A 22,248-nucleotide genomic window follows, 5' to 3' on the forward strand; every position below is an offset into this window, starting at 1 on the left:
GGGACATGAAGATGATGATGATGATAATAATAATAATAATAATAATAGATAGATAGATAGATGGATCGATAATAAAAAGAGAAAGATTATAACTCGTCATTCACCCTCTGCCCCTGCCTCTTCCCCCCTACAGGTGTGGCGGGGTCAGGGAGGGTGGGGGCGTGGACCCACCCCCACTCGGGGCTCATGGCCAGCCTGGCAGTCACCCTCACCACCTTCAATATATCACGATTCGCCGTCCTGGGGGCTAGGTTTGGATGTGAGTACGTCTGTCTGTCTGTCTGTCTGTGTCTGTCTGTCTGTCTATCTATATATCGGTCTGACTGTCTATCTGTCCGTGTCTGTCTACCTGTCAATCTATCTGTCTGTCTGTGTGTCTCTCTCAGCCTAAAAATTAAGTGTTTGAGGTAGTAAGATTAATAATAAAAATTAGTCGCCGGTGTGAAGGTGTTAAGAGAGAGAGAGAGAGAGAGAGAGAGAGAGAGAGAATTAAACCAGTTCCTGACCTTCACGCCTCACACCACCATCTTAAGTTTCTCCGTCCTCCTTCCCCCTTATTACCAACTACTTCCTAACGACCCAATTGCGTAGTTGAGGAAGCTATTAAGGTCTTCCGATCGTTAATGCAGGTGTTCATTGGCCTCCTTTGCTTGTGGAAGTGTTAAGGATCATGCAAGTAATGTAGGGTTGGTGTATGAGAGTTTGGATGATGATGGTGGTGGTGGTGGTGTTGATGATGATGATGGTAGTGGTGGTGATGATGATGATGATAATGGTGGTGGTGGTAGTGGTGAGGATGATAATGATCGTGGTTATATTGATGATGATGATGGTGATGATAACGGTGATGGTGGTAGTGGTGATGATGATGATGATGATAATGGTGGTAGTGGTGATGATAATGATGCTGGTGGTGGTAGTATGCTAGTGACCCAAAATAAGTTAATAAATGGTGATGCTCATTTAACGCATTATCCTTATTTTTATCCTTTGCTAATTGATTGACTTATTGATTGATTGATTTGGCAGGTCAGTCAGTTAGTTAGTTTGTTTGTTATTCGTTTATTCTTTTGGAACGTTTGATGGGTTTCTTTCTGCTACGAGAGACGGCCTTGTGGTAATGAGCTAGTGTTACCAGAGTGTAGCCGGGGTCGATGCTAACGGTGTGTGTGTGTGTGTGTGTGTGTGTGTGTGTGTGTGTGTGTGTGTGTGTGTGAGAGAGAGAGAGAGAGAGAGAGAGAGAGAGAGTGAGAGAGAGGAAGATAGGGTTAGGATAATGAAGATGATAATGACGATGACACTTATTTTTCTGTCAGTCTGTCTGTATATCTGTTTATCTATCGGTCTTTTGTTTATCTATCTGCCTCCTTCCAGAGCTGTTCGTGGTTCGCTGATTCACCTAATACCCCATTTTGTTGGAGCTTATGGTTACGATGATGATGATTTACTTATTTACCTGTCAGTCTGTCCATCTATCCGTCTATCTGTCCGTCCATCTCTCCATCTATCTATCTACTTATCTATCTCCCCAGGGCCGTTCGTGGTGCAGTGGTGTGTGGTGTCTGCCGTCCTGGGTCTTCCCCTTATGACCTTCCACGTCACCCTGGGTCAGTACCTGGGAGCCGGGGTCGTCGATATGTGGGTGTTGTCGCCAGTCTTCCAGGTACGTCTGACGGTAGAGCTTGCAGGTAGGTGGGAGAGGGCAGGTGTACCGGTGGGGAGGGAAGTGCAGGTAACCCAGGAAATACGAGTACAATAGTTAATGTATTTATGCCTTACTGTACATTTACTGCTGAAAAGTGAAAACCAAAGGAGAAATAACAGAACGTTCAAAAAAGGACCTCGTTATCCTTTAAAGTAGAATGTTGATGGGGTGACCTAAGGAGACCTCTTCAATAGGTCCGGAGATGGGTCCCCAGAAATATAGGGTAACCAGAACCACCCTAGCCACCCCTCTAGCCACGCCACTGCTCATTATATCAAGGACTTAATGTAAAAAAATTAATGTGAGTTTTCTTAGACTTTTTTTTTTTCTGAAGTTTACTATCAACTTATACCAAACAAGGATAAAAAAAATAATAATACGCTGACTTAGAGCGGGCAATATTCCGAGCAAGTCCATTTCTCCATCCTGAGTACAAAGTTTTCGACTCCAGAACACCCGTTGTCTTTCCAGTTTCCAGTCTTCCCATCTACCGTAATCTTACAGGCCATCTTCCAGTTCTCGTTCACCTCGCAAGAAAGTGAAACCAGCCTTCTGCCCCCCTCCCCAACCCCTTTCCCAGTCACCCGTGGTCTCGAACTCGCTACACCGTGAACATCAGACCCCTCCCCCCTCCCCTTGCTCCCCTCACCCCCACCCCACGGTCTCCTAGTCAACCCCTCTGCCACAAGTCATGACCCCCCCGTCGAATATCGCGGTTCTGTAACACGTTTAATACAGAAACTCATATCTTAATTGATTTTTCTAAGACCACCAAATTCTTCCCTGAAAAGTCATCATAGCCTTTCTGTCAGGTGGCTGTGTGTGTGTGTGTGTGTGTGTGTGTGTGTGTGTGTGTGTGTGTGTGTGTGTCCGAAAAGGGAAAATTCCATAACCATTTACATGCAGGGGTTAATAGCTCTTTTAAAACATGTGACACCTCTTGAAGACATTGATGTAAACCTGTCAGCCCAGAGAGGAGAGCTGTAACTCATTTTATAACCCCGTAGAGAGAGAGAGAGAGAGAGAGAGAGTGAGATCCGGGAGAGAGGGAAACACGTAAAAAAAAAAAAATGGGAAATCCTTATAGACGCAATCGCGTGGGAGGCAGGGAGGCACGCACCGTATGAAATGTAAACACTGAAATTCCAAAGGGAGGGAAGTCCGTGTATATAAAGCTGAAAAGAAGCCAACCCGTATTGAACCCGTATTTATGGAACCTCAGACACGGAAATCAAGTTCGTAAACCCAATGTAAACTTAGAAAAAACATAAAAAATAATGAAAATACAGGGAAAACATGATGTACTGTATGTCTGTTGAAAAGAGGTGAATACGTATTGCCTTGTGCGTAGCCTCAGACGAAGGGAGCAGTGAAATATATATAGCCAGATGAAGGAATAAATCCGTCTCAAAAGCATGAAATTTGGAAATATCATCGAAAAAATGCATATACTTGCCACGAAAAATTAAATATGAGAAATAGACGAAAGCTCTCAACTTCATTTTCAATTTTCCTAAGTTGCGCAAGTCAGGTCGCCCCTCCAGCGATGATGTCACTATTTGTCCTTTGTATTGTTAGTTTTGTATTTCCAGGATTTTATAAGCTCACGGGGTCATGCTTTATGGTCTGTGTTTTATGTATGTGTTAAAGTTGAGTTTGTTTTGGCGTTGGGAACTGTTTTGTGTGTGTGTGTGTGTGTGTGTGTGTGTGTGAGTGTGTGTGATTTATTTGTTGACTTGTTACCTACCTTGAGCATTTACAAGCTACATATTTCCTGAATCCTGACGAGTCTGGGAGTGCCAAGACTACTCCAACTGCAAGTAAAAAAAAATCCAATAAGTATAAAGGAAAAAAATCGTAAAGTTATATGCAACCCCGTGAGAAAGACAGAAACACGGTCGGGGTGAGAGAGAACATGGATCCGGATTCACGAAAGAACTTACGAATCAGTTCCCTCGTAACTAAGCATTTCTCTTCCCAGGGAGAATAAAAGGCATGGGAATATTTAGACTCTATTTTCGCTGTCTTTCCTGTAAATAGAATCGATACTTACGCTAGGGTGTTGGTGGTAAAGTTGTTTGTGAATGCGTGTGTGGTGGTTATGGCGCCTACTGGGGGAGACAGACGCTCCTTTACCTGAAATTGCGCAAGAGTGGCCTTGTTGGAGCTGCAGCCTCACTCACACACTTGCTCACTCACTCACTTCTTTCTCTTTCATTCTTCCCTCCTCACTCACGCACTCACTGTCTCTTTCACTTGCCGTCCTCACTCTTCTCACTTATTCCCCCCTCCCCTCTCTCTCTCTCAAACCAGAGATACGTGGAGATAATTGATTGTAGAGACGAATGCCTTGTGTGCATTTGTGTGTGTGTGTGTGTGTGTGTGTGTGTGTGTGTGTGTGTGTGTGAAGGTGTTGTGGTCTGAGTGAAAATGTATCAAGGCTTTATCCTATTTTTTTGCCTATTATTCTATCCTTCATTCTTCTTCCCATTGTTATCCTAACCTAATATACGAGTATAAACGGAAGAGGTAAAGTATGTACAGTATATAGACGTTGGGTGTTTATTATTATTATTATTATTATTATTATTATCAAGAGGAAGGGGTGGTGTACTGACTGCTATGATCTGACTCCACGAAAAGATACCGTAAAGGAAGAGAACGTGTGCGTATATATTAAAACCTCCACGCCCATCCACTCATCTTATTAAGCGAAAACTATATTATTAGTGAAATCAGCAGCAAATGCCAGCCACCACTTCAGCACGATGACCTACTTATTCGTTTTTTTTTTTTTGTAGAATTGTCGAAGTGAAGAGGTTATGGAAGGAATGTGTGGGAATATAAAAGAAGAGAGAGAGACAGAGAGAGAGAGAAAGGTGATTTTTTTTTTAGGTCATCGCTCTCCTCTCATTCTATCTTCCCCCACCCACAATCGTTCCGGCTCAGTCTGCTGATGTGGGTTTGGGTTTAGCAGTGGGAGTAGGTAAAGGAATAAATGATGCAAGGTAGATATATTTCCTTGCTTCCTCCTGGTGATTTTCTTGCTTCCTTCTGGTGATTTTCTTCCTCCTGGTGATTTTCTTGCTTCCTCCTGGTGATTTTCTTGCTTCCTCCTTGTGATTTTCTTGCTTCCTCCTGGTGATTTTCTTGCTTCCTCCTTGTGATTTTCTTGCTTCCTCCTGGTGATTTTCTTGCTTCCTCCTTGTGACTTCTTGCTTCCTCCTGGTGATTTTCTTGCCTCCTCCTGGTGATTTTCTTGCTTCCTCCTGGTGATTTTCTTGCCTCCTCCTGGTGATTTTCTTGCCTCCTCCTGGTGATTTTCTTGCTTCCTCCTGGTGATTTTCTTGCCTCCTCCTGGTGATTTTCTTGCTTCCTCCTGGTGATTTTCTTGCTTCCTCCTTGTGATTTCTTCCTTCCTCCTGGTGATTTTCTTGCCTCCTCCTGGTGATTTTCTTGCTTCCTCCTGGTGATTTTCTTGCCTCCTCCTGGTGATTTTCTTGCTTCCTCCTGGTGATTTTCTTGCCTCCTCCTGGTGATTTTCTTGCCTCCTCCTGGTGATTTTCTTGCTTCCTCCTGGTGATTTTCTTGCCTCCTCCTGGTGATTTTCTTGCCTCCTCCTGGTGATTTTCGTGCTTCCTCTTTGTGATTTTCTTCCTTCCTCCTGGTGATTTTCTTCCTCCTGGTGATTTTCTTGCTTCCTCCTGGTGATTTTCTTGTTTCCTCTTGGTGATTTTCTTCTTTCCTCCTGGTGATTTTCTTCTTTCCTCCTGGTGATTTTCTTTCCTCCTTGTGATTGTCTTCCTTCCTCCTGGTGATTTTCTTGCCTCCTCCTGGTGATTTTCGTGCTTCCTCTTTGTGAGTTTCTTCCTTCCTCCTGGTGATTTTCTTGCTTCCTCCTGGTGATTTTCTTGCTTCCTCCTGGCGATTTTATTTGCCATAGAGAGACATCGATTTTTTTTTTTTCTAATTTCCTTCTCTTGTGTTTATTTTCTTTTTTCCCTTATTTTAGATTTGATTATTCTCTCTCTCTCTCTCTCTCTCTCTCTCTCTGACTCCACCCTGAACTCCCAAATACCACAAAAAATGGAGAAAAGAATGCAAGAGAAAACGGGAAAAACAAAGAATAGAGAAAAATAATGGAGGGGAAACTAAAGAAGGTCAAGAGGTCAAAGAAAATGGAGGGTATTGTTGTGGGAGAGGGAGACTTCGAAGCTCCTTTCACTGTGCGATTTATTTTGTATTTTATACCTTAAAGTCTTTTCAGTAACATGAGGCCTTATTATGAAAGAGAGAGAGAGAGAGAGAGAGAGAGAGAGAGGAATAACACTAGGATATAATCAGAAAAATTATTATTAACATATGTCTGTTTGTCTGCCTGTCTGTCTGTCTATCTATCCATCTATTTGTCTATCTATCTCCGGCTGTCGGTCGGTCTATCTATCCATCTGTCTGTGTCTGTGTATCTGTTTAACCATCCGTCTGTCTATCTGTCTACCTGACCAACAGTCTATCTCTCTGTGCATCTATTTATCTCCATATTTTTATCTATATTGGTAGCCTGACGCTTTAATCCCAGAGGGGGTAACCACGAACTATCTCCATGTCATCTGTCCTTCTCCATTAGGCTGCCTTCCCTCCAATTATTACGCAGACACAGAATTATTAAGATTCTTTCCTCTCAAACACAGGCACTCCCCCCAAAACCCCTACAAAGGCTTTATAAATCAGTTTGGCTTGGTTAAACTCGTTCGTGCGCTGCTAGAATTATCCCAGCCGTTGAGAGCACCGCAGCGGGAGTGTGACGGACAAATCTGGTAAAAGTTCGGTGGAAAACGGGTAAAAATCAGGTGAAAACGAGAATCCGTGAGAACCCGCGAGAGTTTTGGCGCCAAGTATCACGCGACCGACGGGCCTGAACACGCTTCATCCTCGAGTTTCATTTATTAACAATGAGTAGATAAAAAGATAATTACTCTCGTGGTTAAATATATATATATATATATAGAAATTGTCAATAGAGAGTGGCTGGCGTGATGTGTTATGCAAGAGATGTCGTGGGTGACGCTATACGTAATCACGGTCCTTCACACCAGGTACAAATGCATTCCGTGTTGAGTGATTTTTGCTTTTTTTCCCGACATTTTTTGTGTAGATGATGCAAGACTGTAATAGATAGATACAGCAGGTAGATAGATAAACTGAGACTGATAGATAGAGATACAGTTAGATAGATGCGATGTTTTGAGTAATAGCCTTGTTATTCAGGAAAGGGTGAACTCTTAACTTTATCGCTAGTGTTAACCCCTTCACTACGAGGTCTTCCCTAAGGAGAGAGAGAGAGAGAGAGAGAGTGTGGAAAACTGACATTGAAACGGAATAATGGCGAAACAAATGAGTGTGAGTACAGTAATCATGAGTTATCATACTGAAGAAATTAAGGCACAAGAAAATACCTATATTCATTTCATTTATTTTTTGCTTCAGGGCGTAATTTCTCCAGTTCTCTTTTTCCGGGAACAATTTTCGCGACAAAACCGAATGAATTTTTTATAACCGCAATTTTCTCTTGGATATCGCGCTCTTGTTAGCTTTTGCCGTCCATTAAGTTTTTATCCATCACCAAGGGCGTAGCCAGGAGGGGGTGTGTGGAGGGGAAGGGGGAGATGGGGGGAGGTGTGGAGGGCAAGGGGGAGAGGGGGGGAGGTGTGGAGGGCAAGGGGTAGGAGGGTGGAGGGGAAGGAGAGAGGTGTTATGTGCAAAGCGGGTGGTTACTTTTGTCATGAATTTACTCGTGTGTGGTAATCTTAGTCTCCGCCCTTTATTTAGTGGGTATATCTATCTGTTCATCTATCTGACTTTCTGTATCTATCTATCTATCTATCTATCCTCAGCCCTCTCCCACCCACCCACACACCACTTCCACCTACACACCTCCTCTCACCTACACCTTCCTCTCTCACCCACACACCATTTTCTTCCACCCTTCCACCCACACACCTCCCCTCCCACGCTTCCGATCACCCACACACTCCCACCTACCCTCTCCAACCTACACACTACCCACCACCCACACACATCACCCTCTCCCACCCACACACACCCACTCCCACCCAGCCACCTGTCCGTAATAACATGTTTTCTCCCACTACGGTCACGGCAAGCCAGGCCTCACGCTCTTACCGCTAATACCACACACACACACACAGGCAGGCCATAGTCAAGGAGAATTTCACTACAGAGACACGTGATGGCCAGGTGGTGGTGGTGGTGGTGGTATTGGTGGTCTTGGTATAGGTGGTGGTGGTGGTGTTGATGGTGATAATGATGATGATGATGGTGATGATGGTCCGGTGGCCTAAGTGATAAAACAAAACAAATCGTCTGAAGGGCAGCTGGAATTACACACACACACACACACACACACACACACACACACACACACACACTTCCGCATCATCCTCTGACATGCCCCCCAAAATACCACCGTTAATACCATCATACCAGTTCTGAATAAGTTAACCTTAACCTATTCCATCCGTGTGTGGTGTTAGTGAAGCTCAAGGAACGGACTGCCTAACCTATGCCTGCGGTAGGGGAGAGAGAGAGAGAGAGAGAGAGAGAGAGAGAATTGACACTGAAACAATAATGGCGAAACGAAATGGCGAAAAAAATGTGTCAGTGAGAGAGAGAGAGAGAGAGAGAGAGAGAGAGAGAGAGAGAGAGAGAGAGAGAGAGAGAGACTGACATTGAAACAATAATGATGAAACGAAATGGCGAAAAAAATGTGTCACTGAGAGAGAGAGAGAGAGGGGAGAGGTGACAAAGAAATCTATTGACGATGACACACAGACGATTGAAAAAAAAAAAATGACATTGAAACGAAAATAAAAGAAAAAATGAAGAGGAGAACGAAATGAAATTAGCAGCGACAGTTAGGGTATGAATGGAGAGAGAGAGAGAGAGAGAGAGAGAGGCTAACACAAAGATAATAGGAATGAGGTAGACAAATAAACACGTAAGATAGAGATACATACATACATACATACATACATCGTACGGTACATACAAACTTAGACAGGCAGATAGGTAGATAGATGAACAGATAGATAGATACAGACAGACAGACGAGACAAAACAAACCCAAAAATGCAAGAGAAATAGAGAAATTTGGGTAAACTTAGGTAAACCACAGATGCTAGACTGGAGGGAAGGTAAATGGGGTCAAGATGTTCACAGCCCAGGCAGGATGTGTCAAAAACCTGCCCCCCCTCATCCCCACACCCCTTACTCTTCTCCCCTTCACTCTTCCCACTCCCTCCACTCTTCCCCATCTCACTCTCCTCACTCCCACACCGCTCACCCCTCTATCTCCCCCTCCTCACCTCACCATACCCGATCTTCATCGCTCCCACCAACCTCCTCCCCCTTTTGACCCACCTCTCTTCAATCCCTCTTTCATTCCCTTCACCCTTTCTTTCCCTTTCCATTTCCTCCTCCCCTACTCATCTTTCTCTCCTTCCCTCCGCATCCCCACCCCTTACCTCATTCTTCTCTCCTTCCCCTCCCTGTTCTTCTCTTCCATCCCACACCCTCTGTTGCCCCTCTTCCTCCCATCCCCCTTCTCCCCACTCTCCCCTCCCAGAATCACCCTTGGGACAGACTTACCGCTAGACCTACTGTACCGGTACTTAACGTTGGTGTGGGAGGATAAGCACACGCATACACAGTTATTTTTACCCCACAGTACATGAAGAAAAATTCACACACACACACACACACACACACACACACACACACACACATTGCCTTGCCGAACAGAGTAAATCATCACCTCCGCAACACGGATCCAACATGGCCGTCACGTAAATATGCAGGGCTTCAGCTAATTTCCTTTTTTTTTATTTTATTTTATTTTATTTTTTACAATGTGCTCTTCAATTATCCAGTTGGCGAAAGAGATGCCGGTGCTTAACTAATGTACCATATGTAAAAATTGCCCATCTGCAGCCCATTCTCCTTTTGGGGGATAGGGACTAGGGAGGGAATTGAGGGTCATTAAACTGGGCCGGATTTATCAGTGCCACCGCGTGAAGGCGTCCTATTAACAGGCGGAAGTTGGGTAGTCATAGATCTTTACGAAACGAGGTCATGAACACGTTTTATACTAACCTCTTCACAGCTGTTTTCAAGCATACCAAAATTTTTCCTCACCAACCTCCACACGATTTTATTTATCACAGAAAAAACCTGTGTAATTAAGGATTGATTTCCCGTCGAGTTGGTACATGAATCAGAGGAGTAAGAGTCTGTGTGTGTCTTTATCAGTTCCCGGGTCAGAGGTCAGGTGTAAAGAGGTCAGCAGGGAGGATGTGGATTTGCTCTGTTGCAGCGCGAATGAGGAAGTGACTCAGTGTTCAGTCGACTTGTATTAGTAGTAGTAGTGGTAGTAGTAGTAGTGTTGGTATTACTATTGCTTATACTACTACACCACTACTGCATCACCACCACCACTACTGGCAACTACTATTTATCTTTCTCTGCCATTTGGTCGACTAAATACATGAATATTTCGCAACTACAAAACTAACATCCCATTTTTTCGGTCTTGCAGGGAGCGGGCTACAGCATCCTACTAGCTCAAGCCCTCTTAGGTCTGTACTGCTGCGTCCCCATCGCTTGGTTGTTCATCTTCTTCAGAGACTCCTTCATTACCCACAATAACATGTTTCGATGGACGGATTGTCGAAGTAAGTAGGCCTGCTGATGTAAGTAAGCCAGTTATTCTATACTGCTTGGTGCTTTTTCCTACCGATTTTAGTTGGAGGGTTTGGTGGGCGGGGGAAAGCCTTCTTTACTATCCTTTTCTTATTCTAGTAGTTTAGTCACTTGTTGGAGCTGCCTAGCATGGACCAACTGGCCTACTGCAGTTATCCTCTCTTCTTATGTTTCTATGTTGGTGGTAATTTTAGGCCAAGCTGGAGTAAACGATAAATAGAGGTGTGGGTTTCACTAGAGGTTTCCAGTAGCTGAGGAGCGTGAAACCCAGTCATATTCCTGACTTAGAAAGCTGTGAAAATGAGTCTTGTATTCCGTGTGTAAAAGTCGTGAAAATGAGTCAAGAGTTGTGGAAGTGTGTAACGAGCTGTGAAAGTGAGTCATATTCCCTGTGTGAAAGCTGTGAAAGAGTCAAAAACTGTGAAAGAGTTAAAAGCTGTGAAAGTGAGTAAAAAGCTGTGAAAGTGAGTCATATTTTCAGCCAGTGTAAAAGTTGTGAAAGCGGAACAGATGGTGTAGAGGGTAACTGAGGGCAACCACAGTAGATTTTCTCACGGTCTTTCTTTTCTTCCAGTAATGAATTGTTCCATCTACAACAACTTCACCACCGTCATCATCGAGGGGGTTCCTAAGTACTTCAAGTAAGTTTGGTGAAGTTTGGTTTGTGTGGGCGTAGTCATTTTTTTTTGGGGGGGGGGAGAGGGGGCGTTTATAAGTCCTTCACGACGATTTTTTGTAATCAGGTTACCAGCAAATAGTTTTTCAGTTTCGAGAAAGCTATATTGAAAAGGACTGATTAAGGTTCTGTATAACTTCTGTAGATCGAAAAATATCCCAAAACCTGAAAAAAAAAGAAAAAAAAAATCCTCAGCAGAGAGAGAGAGAGAGACAGAGACAGACAGACAGACAGAGAGATCCTCACTCAGAAGGGATCAGATTGAGGTATTCCAAACAAAAATAGCAGTACGAGTTGCATAATATTTGATGCACCTTATTTTTGAGGTAAACATGAGTCCTGCTTTAAACGACACTCCATTCTGACTACACTTGGCCATCAACCGACCTGAAAGGTGATATGGCTCTATGTCAGGTTAAAATAAATGCAAGGTCCCGTGTTTTGGTAACTACCTGTATGGCTGCGCTCCTCATGGGGCAGTGTAGGATTGGATGACGAATGAATGAATGAAAATGTAAAATTAATGCACTGTAACAAAACTTGACAGCTGTGTGTACTGGTATGTGGGAATTGAAAAGTCGGCACGGTGTGTGTGTGTGTGTGTGTGTGTGTGTATGGTGACATTTGACCTTCCATTGTTGACAAGCTGTTTGTCTTTCCTGTTCTGTTGCTCTCTTGTGTTTTCATTACCAACCATTTTCCATTCAGTGTTACATTATTGTCTTTGGAGTATTTTACTTATTAGCCCTTTTTTATTCAAATTTGTATTTGTAAGTGCTGTAAAATTGCTATACTGTCTGTCTCTGTCTGTCTCTCTATCTGTCTGTCATTCTATATGTATGTCTATCTGTCTGTCAGTCCATCTGTATATCTGTCTGTCTGTCTGTCTATCTATCTATATACCTGTATATCTATCTGTCCATCCATCTGTCTATATATCTGTCTGTCCATCCAGCCATGTGTCTGTCTGCCTATCTGTCTACGCACCTGTCTGTTTGTCTATCTACAGTATCTGCTGTATTTGTCTTTTTCCAGTCCCCTGGATTTATGTTTCAGATAAACCTAAAGCTACAATACTACTACATTCTACCCATATGAAGTAGAGGAAGATTAAGCCAACATAGGATAATGATAATAATGATGGTGATAGTTTTAGTTCATCTGAAGTAAATGGATGAGCTGCCTGTAACATGGAACTAAGAATGTTAATGGAAGTGCAGCCCATTTCACCAGATGCCCTTGATACTTCTACTTTTAACCTTTTTTGCATTACTTCTACAGGTATACTTTATTAGATCCAGCCCATCCCAGCTGTATTTTAGTGATAAGTAGGGGTAAGACGAAGATGATGATGATGTGTTGTTTTTGCAGTACCCAGGTGTTGCAGCGTGGGGAGGGTGCTGGAAATGGGTCGTTGCTACAGGAACTGGGCACACTCAAATTTGACATGGCCTTCAACATAGCGCTTATCTGGATCATTACTCTCCTTGCACTGAGTAGAGGTGGGAGGCTGTTGCTTAATTATCTATTATTCTGTATCTATTTGTCTGTCAGTATGCATCTGTCTATGTCAGTTTTTTAGTTGATCTGGTCTATCTGTATTCATTAGTCTGCCTGTCTGTCTTTATCTGTCATTCTCGTTCTTTCACTTTATATATCTGTCGAATATGTCTGTCTGTCTGTTTATCTATCAATGCCTTAATCCTGCAGCATTGGTGGTCACAAACAAAGTGCCTTCATGTCACCCTGTCCTCCTCCATCAGGCATCCCTGTCTCAGTCCCACATCACTCTCATCCACATACCTCTCCACTCTGCATCCACCACATCCTCAGTCTTGTGTTCTCACCCTCTCTCCTTCCACCACACTCACATACACTCTCTGGAGTCTGAACTGTAGTGGCCAAGTGTCTGTGTAGCCAATGATAGATTTTTTTTTTCTTTTTGCGTTTCAGAATTATATTTCAACAAAAGTGATGAAATGCAGTAATCCATGTAGTATGTAGTTTTATATGTCAAATTTTGCCTTGGTTATGGGTTTTTACCAGAAATATGCCCCACTGATGTAAATTTCAATACAGTGTGCATCAGAATAATTAAAGTGTACAAAATGATACTGGTATATGAGTTTAAAAGCCCAATAACTATTCTGAACTCCTTGCTTAGGTGGGAAGAAAGATCGGAATGAATGTGTAGGTAATGTTGGTGGTTAATATGATGATGATGATGTTGGTGATGAATTTGTCTCTTTCATTCTCTTCATATTGCACAAACTCCATCACACCTCATCACCCCAGGGCACAGACAGACAGATGATGATGATGATGATTTTCTTTTGGTTTCACCCTCGTCAACTTTCACATTAGCTTGACTCCACCACACTGTTTGTCCCTACAGGCAATCAGTGGTACGGGAAGGTGAGCTACGTGGCAGCTTTGGTCCCACTGCTGTGCTATCTAGTTGTCTGTTTATACCTCGCAGCTGGAACGAAGGATGACCTCTATATTAATGACGTCACAAATTTTAGCGAATTCTTCATGAATAGTCGGGTCAGTGTGTGTTTGTGGTTTTATTGGTTTCATTTGTTTTGGATGTGATTTATGCAGTAATCATGTCACAAGTCATATTACAATCAAAATACTGCATAGGCCTATGTAAGTACCAGTAATTTTTGTTTCAGTCATGGATGGCAGCAAGTCGGGAGGTGTTTCTGGTGTGGGGTTTACACAGTGCAGTTTTACAGCAGATGGCTGCACATAATAAGTAAGTTACTCCCATTTTGCTCTTGGTTTATTGTTACTCAAATTGGGTCCCATATGTGTAATGTGAATAGTAGATAATGGCTTGTTTTTTAGAAAACAGGCTGTTTTTCCTTTGCAAACCAGGGGACATCATGTTAATTTTGTACTTTCCATCTCTTGACAAATTAATCAGCTTCAGATACACTCCTCAAACTGCCAGGGTTACAAATGGAATTAATAAACCCCTTTGGTGCAAGAGGTTTTTACAGAGTTAATGAAATAACCTGGAAGCAGCAAGAATACCCCTCCCCCCCAAAAAAAAAGCACATCGCCTGGAATTATGGGGTTAAATGTTGTGTCCATTTTTCTGCATCATCCATACCAGGCAATAACCATCTCGAATGTATGGATATCCTGAGAATTGCCCAAACTTTTTGAGCCAGCATCTGATTGAGTCCATATGTAGCACACTTATGGTTGTTGATTTCATAAAAAATATTACAATTTCAACATATTCTGGGTTCAGGATCTGTCTGCTTGTCTACCTATATCCAGTTGTCTTGATCCCTGGAGTGGCCTCAAACCAGTTGCCTCCTTGTCATCCTGTCCTCAGTCCTAAAGCTACCCTCCCTTCAGGTCACACAATGTTCAGTCATGTACCTCTTCACCTCATCTCTCCACATCATTCCTGGTCTACCCTTCCACCTCACTTTCATAAACTTTGAGTCTATTATTCTCCAATCTGGTGGACTACACTGCTCATCTTTCCAGGCGAGGCCATGCACTTTACCGAGACACTACAGTGCTGTGGGTGGTGACAAGCCTGGCCCTGGTTCTGGCTGCTGTCACTGGTTCTTCCTGTGTTGCTGGACTTAGTCACCATGACCTCAGATACAAGCCGTCTTCATTTGGTAAGCCCATCATCATCATCATCAAAAGCAGCAGTGGCATGGATTTAATAATGTCTTTGGAGATACTGTACCTTATAAATTGGCTTTTTCTCTACTTTTTTTCTGCTTCATCATCATTGTGCTGACCATCCATCTCCTGCTTTGGCTTTCATCCTCTTCATAAAAAGTACCTAATCAGTCTCTCTACCACAGAAACAAGTGAGACTGCACAGTTCCTGACGGAGGCGAGAGACGATGAGAATGGTGTGCTGGAGGCATTCATGAAGCGACTGCAGCTGAGTCACCTCCGACCACGCTTTGATGAGTACCTACACCATGACAACTTCTATGCGGGGATTAGGATACGACCATCACCTATAGCCACCCGATGTGAGGATTTTGATTACTTAAGTTTTTGTGTAATGCTTTTTTGAAGGGAACGGTACAGTCACTCCAAGCTTTATCCAGTGACATCTGTTTAAATTTATTCTTGCTTCTTACAGATAATTTTATTCATGTTTGGAAGGCTTTTAGACTGTACTTAAGGGGTTAATGCAGTCTATACTGGACTTCAGCTCAAAAAGTTTCTATCCATCCATCATCTAATCCTACGTTGCCCCATGAGGTGCATAGGAGCCCGGGGCTAGGAAAGTTGGTCCTGGCATTAAGATGAGAGTGACCAGCCTCACTCATCCCTGAGTGGCATTATGTGAGGAATAAACCCCAACCATCCCTTGGATATAAATCTTCACCGGCTCAATCCGATTGGAGTACCTTTATTACCCACTAAACCACCAGGAGCCAAAATTTGGTTATATGGTTACCACCCAGCATAGCAAATGGTTTCCTGGTGTACAGGAAACCATTTAGCTTGTCACTCAGTGTAGAGTCACCCACAGGCAGAAGAAAGAGGAAAGAATGAAGGAAAGACACAAGAGGGAGTGTAAAGTAACCTGCAGGCAGAAGAAAGAGGAAAGAATGAAGGAAAGAAAGACAGACGAGGATGGATGGAAAGAAGGATGGAGGAGAGAAAAGGGCAGACACCCGAGAGCAGCACTACATCAAGTGAGTGGATGGTGTTACTAATTATAATTAAATTGACTCTATCAGATACATTTATGTGAAGTTACAGAATGTGATGAATGTTTTTGGCGTATCCGATAGAGCCAGGATTCCAGGGCTTGAATGATGAGTGAATGGAATGGTGGCCCATTGGGTTGGGCAAATTTGGGCTCTCTGGACATTGCTGCTCATCATCCTGCCCTAGGGTGGGAAAGGAAATCCGGATGATGATGATCAATTACATTGCATGGTGGTGTTAAAAACAAAATATAAAGGATATCACCTGAGTAAAGGTATTAATGCCTAGGATGTGTGCAGGCAAAATGTTGCTCTAAGTGAGGCAGGCATCTGGCTTATGACTGGGTAATTAGTCATATGAAAATTCTCATATCCCACTTCAAAGTAGCTTTATAATGAATCACAAGCATCATTAAATGAAGAAAATTACATCCCCTGGCTGTTGTCAGTGCTGTCTGAACATAACCTGGTGAAGTGCAGGCTGAAGATACCCATCTCTTGCTGTCTACCATCCTCTTTTTGGGTGATAGAGAGAGTTGAAGGATGTTCACATGACTAGGCAGTGGAGTCACCCATTTATATCAGAGCTACCATGAGAAGGCGTCCCTCTTTTGCACCATGTCTTCTAGCTGAAAGAGTTAACAGACTCTCCTCCTTCTGTGAACAGTAAAACAGGGTGAGGGAGAGGAGGAAGAGAGTGGATACCAAAGCCTTAGATTGGCCACTGAGCTTTTCCCAGCACTCCTGGCTGTCAGTGGGGCAAAGGAGGTCTCACCTTTCTGGTCTTCCCTCTTCTACCTCAGTCTTCTGCTCTTTGGCATAGCTCAGCAGGTAAGTGGTACCAGTAAGTTCCCTGAAGGAGATATTCTAAAAATATTTTGTGAATTAATATGGTATGTAATTGTCATCTTCATTACCATCAAGTAACCTCATTAGTTACCATACTTTTTCTGGATTCTACTTCATCTCATCCATTGATTGAGAAAAAAGGTCATGGTGATGATGATGATAATGGAGAATGAAGTTTGAGAACTGATAAACAAGTGACAGCTTACTTCTTATCACTTCAGCTGGCAGTGTGGCGAACAGTTGTCGAGGCGGTGATCAGCTTGCGGCGAGAGAGGCTACAGGGGTGGGAGACCTTTATCACCTTCCTTTGCTGCCTTTTTGGGTTCTCTGCAGCTCTTCCAATGGCCACTGGGGTAGGAGTTGATCTGAGTCCTCTTGTTTGGGGGTAGGGGTGGGATTTTTAGCAATAGTACAGTGCCTTCAGAAAGTACAGGTCCAGAATCCTTACTTTACTTTTTCCATTTTAAAGCAGTAGATGATGACAGTATTCTCCAGTAACTTCTTTTTAATGTATATGACTCTATTTCTGTTTGTACATCTTCAAGCTAGAACTTTATCAAAATTATGAAATACAGTATACAGTACATTGAAAAATAATAGGCATACTAGTAGAAAAAAAGAAAAGAAAACAGCAAGTGCTCAAAGTAAAACTGTCTGTCATCTGGGTAAGGATTTTTTTTTTTAGTCCTCACAGTAAATTTCCTTTTTGACATTTTTTTTTTTTTTATATTAAATCCTCTTTAAACACAGAAAAATTGCTCATTAAGTCTCTGTTGTTATCTATAAAACTTATTTGCCAGTTTCCTCTAAATTACGGTACCAGTTGTACAATGAAAAAAGTTAAGGTATTTTGCAACACATCTCTGACTTATTAAGATAAGTCTGAAATGAGATACATGCTATTTTCCAGTGCATACTACTTCCTAGTAGACTCTACAATGCAGTACTTTCCAGTACATGTTACAGTACTTTCTAATGCATACTACTTTTTTCATGTACACCCTGTGATACCTCTTCACTCCTGTGCCATGTACCACTGCAGGCTGGCATACACATCCTCTACTTCCTGGACTATGCCGTCAGCTGTGGGTGGTGGCTTATGATCATACAGCTTGTGCAGGTATGTTATTCCTCACCTCTTAGTTTGGCACAGACTGCCTTAATCATGGGTTTAAAGGAGTATGTTGTGCTGCTGTGATCGGTTTATTTCAAAGTCCTTACTGAAGCATTTTGATTGACATTAGTAAAAAAAAAAATTATATTGGTGTCAATAGCTCATCTCATTTTGCCTCATTCATTGTGTAGAGCCCCAAGCTTAGGTAAGTAAGGCTTATAGTACAGTGAAGAGTAAATGACCAGCCTGCTCCTTTTGGTGGCTTTACAAAATAGAATGAAACTGTGCACTAACCTGTACTGATATCATTTTCCACTTAACAAAGAAGCCTTCATTTAAGCATATGAAGCCACTTTGTACCAATCAAAAGTTTATCCAAACCTCCATTAAAATTTTGTCCCCAGATATTTGCACTTTTGTTTGTGCGCGGTAAACCCTACAGTGGGCAGGACATTGTGAGTGAGCTGCTGGGGCGCGAGGGTGGCTGTGGGTGGCTCTGGCTGGGTCCCCTCACATCCTTCTCCTGGAATATTATTGTGCCTGTCGGCCTTCTCGTGTTGTCCATTTCATCTTTCAAGTCTGGCCAGTACAGGGAGGTAGGTAGCTTTCTTGATTCTTAACCTCTTTGCTATGAGAGGTTCAAGTGAGTTTAATGAAAGGATCTGGCAGTAGCAAAAATAAAGTACAGTATTAAAAAATGTCAAGTTAATAGGATAATTTCTAACTCCATGACTATAAGAAGGCCATCCTAAGATATATAAAACTGGCTGAGAGTAGCAAGTATTACATAAACTAACAATTATTTTATTGAAGAAAATAATGGAATTGCTATTGACCAAGGGCCAATATAAGGATGTGATGGAGAGATGGAGTGGAGAGGTATATGAGGGAAGCGGGAGTGGGTGGGAGGAGTTCAGTGAAATGGCAGGGGGCAGGGCGACATGGAGGCAATTTATATGTGGCCACCCCTTCCAGGAGTAAGGCGTCTGGAAATAGATAGATAGATAGATAGCTGTTGATCACTTCACTAAGACCTTCCAAGTAACACAAATGTAAAATGCTATTACACTGACTAAATACCATGAGGGTTCTTCAGTAAGCTTAAAAAAATAATAATAATAATAATACATTTGACAATAGCAAGAATAGAATGAAAATGATGGCATTGTACCTAAGGGTTTTATATATAGAAAATTGATAATATTTCTGGATTGTACCTCACCCCATCTGATGTTGGAAAAAAGAATCCAGATGATGATAATTAAAAATAATAATGTATACCACAGGTGTTCACATGGGGAGGTGAGGGTGGATACTGGCCAGTGTGGGCATGTCAGCTGGCAGCTGCACTACAGCTCTTCCCCATACTCTTGGTGCCTTTGGTTGGCTTGGCCCAGACCTGTCGATACCTTGCCTCTTCAGATGATGATCTCTTTGAGGTGACTCCATATTGCAGTTATGTCAGTACAACATTGCTATAGCTCTTTTGAACTTTTTATAAATTTTATATTTAACATTGATATTTTGACAGTGCATTAAGTTCATTATTAGTTTTTGGTACATACTTTGACCCAAGGTGTTCAGTGATATAAATCTTCTATCTTCCCTTGGACATGAGTACCCAAGTTTTTCCTGTATATATCATCTGTGTGTATACTGTACTATGAAGCTATATTTTGTGGTATACCTGTACAGCATATGGTGTCCTGTGAAATGTGTTACAAACTACAGAAGGTTGTTCTTGGGCTTATTCTGAGTAACAAATGCTGTATCTCCATGAGTCCAGTTCTCAGCCATTACAGATCACAGTTACTGATGATCTTGTATCTGAATTATAAGGAACACCATTTTCCTCCATAAGGTCATTAGTTATTGTAACTCTGGAATGGTTGAAAACTGGATTCATGTTGATATTGTCTCTTGTACACAAATGTCCAAGAATACCGTAACTTCCAGAAATTTGGCATACAGTACACTCTTGATATAACACACAAATTGGTACCAGGCCCTTGACGTTAAAGCCGATAGTTCGTTAAAGCTGAACACCATGCTGTTCGGTAATTTCCTAGGTGTCGTGGCTTATACTGAACAAAGATCATTAAATATAGAGCATTGTTCGGCCGTACAGTCCTACAAAATAACGTACAGCTAGGTCTAAATGGCTCTTTTTCTCAATGACTGCTCTATTTATGGTTCTCACGATGCAGGTCACCCAGAGACTGATGCAGCATTCTGCAGGATGCAGAGGAGCATGTGTGTGTGTGTGTGTGTGTGTGTGTGTGTGTGTGTGTGTGTGTGTGTATGTGTGTGTGCATGTAGGGACACTGTGCTGGTCAGTTTCCTGCAAATCCATTCTTTTACCGAACAAAATTCTTTAAATGAACTTAACGTTCAGCCAGCTCAAGGTTGTCGTTAAAACCAAAATTTTTGGTAAATTGAGGGTTACTGTACATTTCATGGAAAACCTTGTATGTAGTACTGGCTTAATTACAGTCTACTCATTGTGATCATTAATTTGTTGTAACAGAGGATCCAGCGACTGTATCGTCCAACACTACGCTCCCCGTACTCCCTCGGCCGCCATGCCTTCCTCTCCACCTCTGAATCAGATCTGGTGGAGAGGGGAGGAGGAGGAGATGGAGGAGAAGACTCTGGAGATAATCATCTGCCCCTCCCTTACAGTGACCCTCCACCCAAATACACGCCTCCTCCCTCATACTCCACTGCTACAGGAGCCAGGTCAGAGCTTTGTTGTTTTAACCACCGTTGGTCCTAGTTTAATATAGCCAGCCACACTGTGTATTATTATTACTGTACTTATTTCTCTTAGGATCTGAGGATGGATTTCAAGAACTATGCAAAGTCATTTCCCTGTTTTACCTCTTTGGTATGACAGGGCTTTCTTAAACACGATTAAAACAAGAAAACTGTCATCATACTTGAAGACTTAAAGGATAATACTGTACTCGCAAACTTTTCACTACAGATAACCGATAAGTCCCAGTGTTATCAAAATTTACCCTTTTATGGGACTGTTCTCTGTTATGCAAAGGGAGATCAAGGATGGGTTGTTGTGTTGTTTACTGATGTAGTGCATTAGTCCTGTTGCCCTCCTTCTGTACAGTATTTTAGGTGCCTGATGGTCTAGTGAGTTGAGGCACTCAAAGTTGAGGATCAAATTCAAAGGGGTAGTTGGACTGATTGACCATCTAATGCTGTTGTAGGGCAGAAAAATGGTCACTCTTGTCTTGCATGTCTGGACTGCATAGCCTAGCTCTGGGCCCTAACTTTCCTGATAGAGCAATACTAGGATAGATGATGGATAATGACTTTGCTTAATGAGTTATGTACAGGGAAGGTATTCATACCTGGACAGTCAGGCTGCATTACTATGCAATGATCAGTACTGTATCTTGTGCCCTCAGACTGGCCAAGCTGTTGAACCAAGGTGTTCGGCAGAGTATACGGCGACTGAGGGCAAGTTTCCGCTCTGCTACCACTGCCACCACCACTGCCGCTACAGACAGTGAAGCAACACAGCAAGGAGGGGACCAGTCAGGGGGAGCTGGCTCACGGCCCTATATACCCCCACCAGACTATGTAACAGCAACAGATAGTAGTAGCAATGATCCCCCACAATATGCCACACTGGACCCCCTGAGGAGACAGCGTGCACTGGCAGTTCTGTCAGGGATCAAGGTGGGAGACCAAAGCAGTAGCGAGAGTCCAGGTGGTCCAGCCAGTTCCGGGCTAAATCGGAACAGTAGTCTTCGGGGATCTGGCTTTGGAAGGAGCCTTACTTCAGGGGTGCGGCGCAGTGCAAGGCGGCTGGCAGCTACGTTAGGTGTTGGAGGTGGAGATGATGGGGCAGCTCTGGTAGTCAGTGAGGCCACCCCATCCCAAGCCAGCAACTCGGGAACAAACCAGGACTCGCAACCCTATGTCTACACAAATATCGAGCTGGTCTCACATTCCTACGCATAATCTGGTCTCGGTGCTCTATGGCTGTAATAACTTAGGCATTACTTTACTATTTATAATGTAAAAAAAATATATATATATATATATATATGTCAGTGTTCCGGTCCGTCCTCGATATCTCCATGTTTCAATGTGTATTTCGGTAACATTGTAGCATAAGTACATGTGTGTGCAATAAAGCTGGTGTATCCGTGAGTGCCAGTGAAAAAAGTGTTGGTAGATGTGCAGAGCAGTAGAATGAGGTATCGAGAAGGGGTCATGGGAAAAGTACCTAACCAAAAGGAACTGAGTCTGCAAAAGAGTAGGAAAACAACAGGAAAGGAGCTAGCAAAAGAGTAGGAAAGCAAGAGAAAAGGAGCCTGCAAATGAGTGGAAGGCAAGAGAAAAGGAGCCTGCAAATAAGTAATAACATTAAGTATGGAGCCTGCAGCCAGTT

At 42.8% G+C, this 22,248-nt stretch overlaps 1 protein-coding gene across 1 annotated transcript in view; it reads left to right on the forward strand.

Moving 5' to 3' along the window:
• The window catches only part of bdg (sodium-dependent transporter bedraggled), a 28,157-nt gene extending 5,961 nt beyond the window's left edge, over positions 1 to 22,196 (forward strand). The window contains exons 2-17 of the mRNA XM_080281727.1: positions 134 to 259; positions 1,533 to 1,663; positions 10,320 to 10,455; positions 11,058 to 11,124; positions 12,531 to 12,661; positions 13,555 to 13,706; positions 13,838 to 13,920; positions 14,670 to 14,809; positions 15,002 to 15,178; positions 16,536 to 16,699; positions 16,939 to 17,070; positions 17,760 to 17,837; positions 18,236 to 18,427; positions 19,118 to 19,270; positions 20,359 to 20,570; positions 21,257 to 22,196. Coding sequence (XP_080137853.1) covers positions 187 to 259; positions 1,533 to 1,663; positions 10,320 to 10,455; positions 11,058 to 11,124; positions 12,531 to 12,661; positions 13,555 to 13,706; positions 13,838 to 13,920; positions 14,670 to 14,809; positions 15,002 to 15,178; positions 16,536 to 16,699; positions 16,939 to 17,070; positions 17,760 to 17,837; positions 18,236 to 18,427; positions 19,118 to 19,270; positions 20,359 to 20,570; positions 21,257 to 21,815 — 2,580 coding nt within the window. The 5' untranslated portion in view covers positions 134 to 186 and the 3' untranslated portion in view covers positions 21,816 to 22,196. The remainder of the gene's footprint in view (positions 1 to 133; positions 260 to 1,532; positions 1,664 to 10,319; positions 10,456 to 11,057; positions 11,125 to 12,530; positions 12,662 to 13,554; positions 13,707 to 13,837; positions 13,921 to 14,669; positions 14,810 to 15,001; positions 15,179 to 16,535; positions 16,700 to 16,938; positions 17,071 to 17,759; positions 17,838 to 18,235; positions 18,428 to 19,117; positions 19,271 to 20,358; positions 20,571 to 21,256) is intronic.
• Positions 22,197 to 22,248: the final 52 nt, after the last annotated feature.

Source organism: Coenobita brevimanus, chromosome 90 (genome assembly GCF_032717465.1).
Source record: "Coenobita brevimanus isolate Jiangsu-jjx chromosome 90, ASM3271746v2, whole genome shotgun sequence".
NCBI classification, from domain to species: domain Eukaryota; kingdom Metazoa; phylum Arthropoda; class Malacostraca; order Decapoda; family Coenobitidae; genus Coenobita; species Coenobita brevimanus.